Below are 7,769 nucleotides of genomic sequence, written 5' to 3'. Positions count from 1 at the left end.
CGGCACCACGTCGTTAGAAGTTCCACTTTATGCTAATTTTACTCAAACTGTAGCTCCGTACTCCAATTTCTTTCACGTTTCAGCCTCCAAAGCTACAACGAAGTCAAACAACGTCCTCATCACCGGCGTTACACCAAACTTTATATCGTCTGCTTTAGAAATTAGAATGAGAAAAGTCAATATCACAGCAAGCTGGGATGGATAGTGTTGTTATGACTACAGTGTGTGTACTGTGTGTGGTTTTAATTCAGCATTGCGATGATCTCACAGTTTGAGTTTGCCTGCTGCGAGCGCCGTGCTACTTGCTACGTGTGTAAAAACAACGAAAAAAAAAGGCATCACGTTTTATATCTTTTCCGTCGTGTTTTATTTCAAATTTTGATTCGACACAAGTGAAAAGACTAAAACTTCACTGAAATGTTTCAGACGTAAAGCAAGTCAAGTACTTATTTATTTATTTATTTATTTATTTTTACAAAACAAAAACAAAACAATTTTCTCAGATTTTATTTTAAAAAAAAAAAAAAAAAGACAAGATTTTTTTTTTTCCTAGAAAAGTGTCTATGTTCTTCTTTAAATCTCCTAAAAAAGGTTCTTTGATCTAGACACTAATGACTTTCTCGTTCAGTGATGTATAGCAAATATCTCATCGTCTCTGTTAGCTGCTGGAACACCCAGTTATTTTATTATGCATCATTTCGGGTGTGCTGTGTTTGAATAAGGTGTGTGTGTGTGTGTGTGTGTGTGTGTGTGTGTTGCACAGTATATCCGTATCTGGTATCTATGTGTGTGTTTGTGGCTTGCACTGTAAATCCATATCTGGCATCTGTGTGCATGTTTGTGTGTATGTGTAGTGAGTGTGTGTAGTGACAGCAGTGTGTGTGTGTGTGTGTGTGTGTGTTGGCCTTTGTGTTGACACAGCAGTGATTTAGGCCAGCGAGTGGGTGAATGAATGAGTGTGTGTGTGTACGTGTGAAGGGGAGATTGTGGAGCTGGTTTGTGTACACAGATGCAGAGAGAGAGAGAGAGAGAGAGAGAGAGAGAGAGAAGGAAAGGGAATGAGAGAGAAATGGAGAGAGAGAGAGAGAGAGAGAGAGAGAGAGGGAGAGAGAGACGTGTAAGTGTGTGTGTGGGGTAATCGGAGGGATTGTCTTCCCCCCTCGACCCCTCCTTGGCCCCGGCGGCGGTTCTCCAGGGTCCCTCGGTTCCTCAGGAAAAACATCTCAGCTCCTGTCACCTCTGAACCCCGAACTCGGCCTGTTTATGTTGGCCAGGACGCCTGACAGCTTTACTGATGTTACATACAGCCACACAGGGACGTAGAGAGCAGGGAGGGGGACAGACAGAAGGAGAGAAATGGAGAGAGAAATGGAGAGAGAAATGGAGAGAGAGAGGGAGAGAGAGAGGGAGACAGAGAGAGAGAGAGAGAGATGAACCAAATGAATTGAGAGAGAGGCAGACAGACACACAGACACAGACAGTCAGTCAGCTATATGGATAGATAGATGGATAGATGGATAGATAGATAGATAGATAGATAGAGGGAGACAGGCAGAAAAACAGTAGTGGTAAGACGCAAAGGACAGTAAAGAATAAAGGACGTGAAAAAGGGAATGAGTGGGAAGGCAAACACACGTAACAAGAAGAGAAAAAGAAAGAAAGAAAGAAAGAACAAAAGGATTGAGAATGGGATAGAGAAAATAAAAGAAGAAGAGAGAAAAGTGACGGAGAGAAGGAAGATGAAGAAGGCAACAGCAAAAAGGAAAGTAAGGTATTGAGAAAGGGAGAGAGATTTAAGGAGGTAGAGGTAGAATGAGAGCGATGGGAAGAGGGAGCAAGAGAGAATGAGGTAAAAAAACAAAGTGAAGGAGGGAGAGAGAGAGAGAGGGAGAGAGAGAATGAAAAAGAAAGCAAATGCAGCAGGAACGAGTTAGGGAGTGAGAGGCAGAGTGAAAGATGAAGCTAAATCGAGCGAGAAAGAAGAGGAGTAGACAGGGAAGGAGAAATCGGAGGAAGAAATGAGAGAGTTCAAGGGAGAGACGGGAAGTGGGGAAGGAGAGAGAAAGGGATAGTGGGAGCAAGAGAGATGGAGGAAGAGGGAGGTAGAAGGGGAGAGGATGAGGAAGAACAAAGGGAGAAGGAGAAACTATGAAGAGAAAAAGGAGCTTGGAGGAGAGAGAGGGCGTGAGAAAGGGATAGACGGAGCAAGAGCGATGGAGGCACAAGGAGGTGGGTCAAAGGAAGAAGGGAAGAAGAAGGGAGAGGGAGACAAAGGTGAAAAGAAAGAGGACCGAACCAGACAGGAAGTGAGAGAAGGAGATCAATAGAAAGAATTAGAGAGGGGAAGAAGGAAAGGGAGGAAGTAGAGATAAAGGTAGAAAGGGAGCAAGAGAGACAGAGGTAAAAAGGAGGGAGAACAGAGAGAGAGAGAGAGAAAAAAGAGAGAGGAGAAGAGAGAGAGGGAAAGTTAGTGGCTAGCCACAGTGTAGTAGAAGCTCTTTAGCGAGGTTGTGTGCTAACGCTAACATGAAAGTAGAGAGGAAAAAAGGGAAAGAAAAAGAAAGGATGAAAGGGACAAATGTGCTTTAATTCCTCAGCGTTCTGCTAGAAAAACATTACGAGCAGCCGAGTTCGTGGAAAAGGCTTTGGCTCACACAAAAGCATTCGAATCATCAAGGTATTCAGCTGCTGTCATTTTCCCGCGATGGACGAGAGAGCGATACACGAGCCTGTCTGGATCGATAAAACCAAACCTGAACACTGGTGTAATCGTGTTTGAGAGCGTGTGGGTGTGCTGCCTCTCAGGCCTTTTCTGCCTCAGCTGAAAGCTTTTATGCCTCTCAATGCAGGAAAGAACACAAATGTTGAACAGACAAGTTCCTGGTTTTAGTGACGTCCCTGAAGATTTCACAAAATGGACGTCCAGGAAAAAGCGTTCTCTATAAGCACCGACTCACCAGAGGCATCCATGAACAAGTTTTGGGTCAGACATACAGCCAGAATGAGAGAGAGAGAGAGAGAGAGAGAGAGTGTGTGTGTGTGTGTGTGTGTGTGTGTGTGTGTGTGTGTGTGTGTGTTTTCACAGATTTTATTAGCAAGCTAGCAAACATGTGCTAACCTGACAAGATTTCTGAAAGAATTTTTAAGGTATGTCTTCACCTTGAACGCTAGCCAAGTAGCTAACATGAGCTAACCTGACAGGATGTTATACAAATTTTAAAAGTATATTCATAAATATTCATTAATCGTCTTTACTAATGATAGCCAAGTGGCTAACATGAGCTAACCTGACAGGATTTCTACATTTTTAAGGACTTGTTCATAAATATTCAAAAGCTTCATTGTGGAACTTAGCTAGCTAGCAAATTAACATTATTTCTTTAGGGTTTTATGTCATCTTTATAAACGTCAAACCCTCCACTGCTTACTTTGACGATAGTTCTAAAAGAACATATATTCATACTTATTAATAACCTTCATTGCTACGGTAATACTAGCCAATTTACTAACAGACTGACAGGATTTTTCATCAAAGTTAATAAGCTTCACTACTCACGCTGGCCACATTATTAGCATGGGCTAACCTGACAGGATTTCTTGAATTTTAAGTACTTTAAAGTCTTATTCATGAAACGCCACTGTTAAAACTAACCAGCTAGCTAACATGCCACGTTAGCGACAGCCAAGTAGCTAACATGAGCTAACCTGACAGGAGTTTTGAAGGATTTTTAAGTTTTATTAATACATTTTCAAAACCATCACCGATTTCTGAAAACATTAAGATATTCGTAGATGTTATTTTATTTTTCTATTTTACCATTAATGCTAGCATTAATAATACATCGTCTGCATATTGATGCTCTCTCTCTCTCTCTCTCTCTCTCTCTCTCTCTCTCTCTCTCTCTCCTTCCCCCCTCCTGTTTGTGCTCAGCAGGAGCCGTGATGATGGTGTTGATGGTGTTTGGAGCAGTCCGGTTCCCTCAGGTGTGTTTATCCGTCCAGAGCAGCTGGACAAGCTGTAAAAACACAAACAAGCTTTGAAGCGGTGCTGCGTGTTGTTTCGGGACGGATCGAGTTTCTCCACCACACACCACCAGGCCTACGGGACACACACGTTCTCACACACACACACACACACAATGTTTAAAAATCTCAGCAACGCTGCTGTGCCTAATGCACTCGTACCACCGCCGTACACACTTCCATGTAGTAGTGTCACTGCTGCATTGAGTTAGGTCTAACATCTGGTTAGCAGTGATCCTATGGTGGTCCTTCTCATTGATGGATGAAGTAGAGGGGGGGCTGACACATTGTACATAGCAACAGATGGGCTAGTGAGTAATTATAGCCCTACGACAAGTAGGAGTTTCTGATAAAACGGCCAGTGAGTGTAGCTAATCATGGTGTACCTAATAAACTGACAACTAAGTGTATAAACTGGGAAGTGATTGGCTTTTAATGACCGTGTGATTAATCACCTTGTTCACTTCGCTTGTTTGCCTCCTGCACTGTAGTTTGCTTGTCTTATCGGCGGTAGCGATAACCCGCATGAACCCTTTGACAGTCGCGCCATCTGACTGTCGATTTCTCTTTGTAGCTCGTTTTAGTGCTTCCCAGCTTTCCACCTGGAATTTACCTTCAATGCAAATTGAATTTGTCCATTAAAATTAAACACATTTTTTCCCCCAAAATCATCTAAAAGCACAAAGAGCACATTCAATGTAATGCTCGATTTACCATATGCTGAAGACCTCAGTGCTGCATTGCTTTTGGGAAACTCACCCCTGGTCAGTTTGAAGCTTGAGACCTTGTTACTCCTCATTGCAGGTCTAAAGCAGGCCTATATACAGTATATATATATATATATATATATATATATATATATATATATATATATATATATATATTTAATTAAAGACTCAGTACGCTATTCATTCATTGCAAAAATAGAGATATAAATGAATACTCCTATGTTCTATTCATATTTCGAATATGCAAATATCCTAATTAGCCACATCCACCACCCACCCTCCCTGGCCTGAGGTTTAGTGGTTCCCTGAGTTGTTTGGTTGAAATCTATCTTGAGAAACATCATCGGGGTAGGCGAGGAGAGATTTGTCCACACCGACTGACCCTTTAGTCAAAATATATATGAAACACAAGGTAAAATCTTCACTCTTTCTAAAGGGTTCTTTGGATAGGTAACAGCAGCTTCCAGAACGTTCTCTCAAAAGGAATCCGTCTTTAGTGGTGTTCACCATTAATAGTTCTCTCAAGGGTACAAACTATATAAATAGCACTTCAGGTTGCTAGCAGGACCCTTACTAGCAATTACTAATGACTAATTCCGTCTTCACCCACATATACATTTGGTAACTAGTCCATGTGATTTTTGGTGGGTACGCCAAACATCCATGGTCCAACAATTGTCTCCGGTTGATGCTCGAAGTCGTATTCGCTGTATTATCCATCAAATGTGTTGGAATTTAGTGAATTACGTTCTGAAGACCATATCTTCATGACAAACTGACCAACATGTGGACAGTCTTGGTCAGGGGTTCCAAAACCTTTTTGGCAAACAACCCCATGTCTTGACCACCCATTATTTGCTTTCTTGAATATGTTTTTTCCCCCTCTACTGGGCTGTTTCAAGGAACTTGCAGAGGTTGATGAGTGGAGAACTCCTACCCCAGTGCAGCGTGTCAGGATAGCAAAAAAGACCAACCTAGCATGTACTCACTTCATTTACATGTGGCTAGCTTGAATGTGACTTTCAAAAGTGCCGCACACAGAATCTGTCTTTATAGTCAGGGTGACCTTCGTATGGACTATTTCATTCATTTGTAAAAGAAATGAATAAAACATATTCATTCAATAAAAGAGAAGATTGTGAGTTCCTGTAATGACTGCATTTTGTAAATCACATGGAGAAGTGACCCCTAGTGTAGGAACCCTGGTCTTGGTCTTACTTGTGTCTTGATGACTAGCGACTAGCGTCTCACAGGGCCCTGATTTGGTCCTCGGCGGTAGCTCTTTAATGATATTTTCTTAGAGCTTGTAAGTACCTCATAGTAAAGCTGATATTCTGCAAAAGTAACTTCTTCTGTGAGAACTAAAGCTTGAGTTGTATTCAGTGAGCCTGAACACCTCGGTAGTCACTAACGTATATGGAGTAACATCTGGAAAGATTAACCATGCAGAGAGAGCGCGTCCTCATGCCCCATGCTGTCGGTATAACCCTGACTAACCTTTGACCTCTGATGATCTCGCCTGTCCCTGCTGTTCTAGGACACTGAAACAGCATGGACTCTTCTTCTCTTGCCTTTATGTTCACGGTTGAACTTTGCCACTTTCTCCCATGTCTCCGACGGTCACTCCGTCTCTGCAGTCTCTCTCTCCGTTTTCCACTTCCCTCCATCATACTCACCCACTCTCACTGGCTTAAATGATCTCACACTCGGTGCTGGGTTGTTTGCACAAGTGCGAAGTCCATACTTTCACCCAGCGCCCCTTGATGCCTCTTCAACAACTGCAGCATGGCAGTAAATATCGGAGGTTGCGGTCGTCCTAGCATGCATGCATGATGGACTTACTGTTTGTGGTTGCAGCCAGACCAAAAAGAGTTGCTAACTCAGCTACGTTTCTGAACCCTCTTGATTAAAAATAAATTCAGCAACGTCTTGTGTACCTGGATTATTATGCGAAAGAGCTGGAAATACAAGGCTGGGAAAGAGAGTCGTGTCACTGGTGTTGTGCCGTTCTTGTTACTGGGCAGGACTTTCAGAAATAGAGTGGAGAGTGTTTGAGATGGATATATTACTCATGCTGTCATTGGAAGAGTACTTATCAGAAGCACAGCTAAGTAAAATTGCTAAGTAAAAAGAGCCTGTTGCCTCCGGTCCCTCTATATATTCATGTATACACACTGACTGTCATGATCACACAGCTCCGGATGTGACATCTGAAGTACTTCCTCCATATCACATCCATTCCTCCATCCATAACATCAGTGTGAATAATTCATTTCCGTCCCAGACTGATTGCTATCGGCTGATGCTGGTTTTACTAGAAAGTAACTTTTTACACAGACGTTTCATTCATCGACACGCATTGACAGAGGTGCCAACATTCCTGACAAGAAAATCCTTGCACGCAAAGAGAAAACCCTGGCGTGTTTCACCGGGCCGAACTGCACACCAAGCAACAGTAAAAAAAAAACAGCGAGGCAAAATTAGAAGATTCTCCATATTTTTTCAATTATTATTTATTTTTTTTTACAGACCAGAGAAACTACATTCCCGCCTTCTTCTTGGCTCGCAAAGCAGAGGCTCGTGAATTCACAGGGTGAAGTTCACCTAGATAAAGTCAGATTGAAGCCAAAGTAACCGCTACCAGAAACAAATGTGTGTCTTTCTCATCCGGTGTCCTTTCCCACTCGGTGAGCCGCCGTTCTGTTGTGGGAAATTTCGTCTGTGCTTGGTCTGAGTGCTCCTTCATCGGAAAAAAACCCAAAAGCCTAGTAAATACATCAATGCGGTGTCTTCTTGTCATATCACAGCAAACCAGTGACTACATTTCCCATCCTGCACTGCGGCCTACAAACACGGCCGCCATGGACCGCAGTTCCCAGGACACTCGTTCATTCTAATCACGCACAACTGCATCCAATCTCACACACAATCACACCACAGTTTAAAAGGACTTTCGAGGCATTCACGCTTGGCGAAGTATTGAGTGTTATCACCGTACCAAGCGTTTGTACCCTGTTT

General features: G+C 42.7%; 1 protein-coding gene across 1 annotated transcript; it reads left to right on the top strand.

Moving 5' to 3' along the window:
• Positions 1-740: 740 nt before the first annotated feature.
• Positions 741-3,066, top strand: LOC128608286 (RNA-binding protein 25-like). Its single transcript, XM_053625921.1, has 2 exons — positions 741-1,135; positions 1,308-3,066. The coding sequence occupies exons 1-2, from the start codon at positions 1,010-1,012 to the stop codon at positions 1,446-1,448; spliced, it is 267 nt and encodes an 88-aa protein (XP_053481896.1). The 5' UTR covers positions 741-1,009; the 3' UTR covers positions 1,449-3,066.
• The last annotated feature ends 4,703 nt before the right edge of the window (positions 3,067-7,769 follow it).

Source organism: Ictalurus furcatus, chromosome 5 (genome assembly GCF_023375685.1).
Source record: "Ictalurus furcatus strain D&B chromosome 5, Billie_1.0, whole genome shotgun sequence".
Classification (NCBI taxonomy): domain Eukaryota; kingdom Metazoa; phylum Chordata; class Actinopteri; order Siluriformes; family Ictaluridae; genus Ictalurus; species Ictalurus furcatus.
This window is presented reverse-complemented; position numbering and strand designations above follow the sequence as displayed.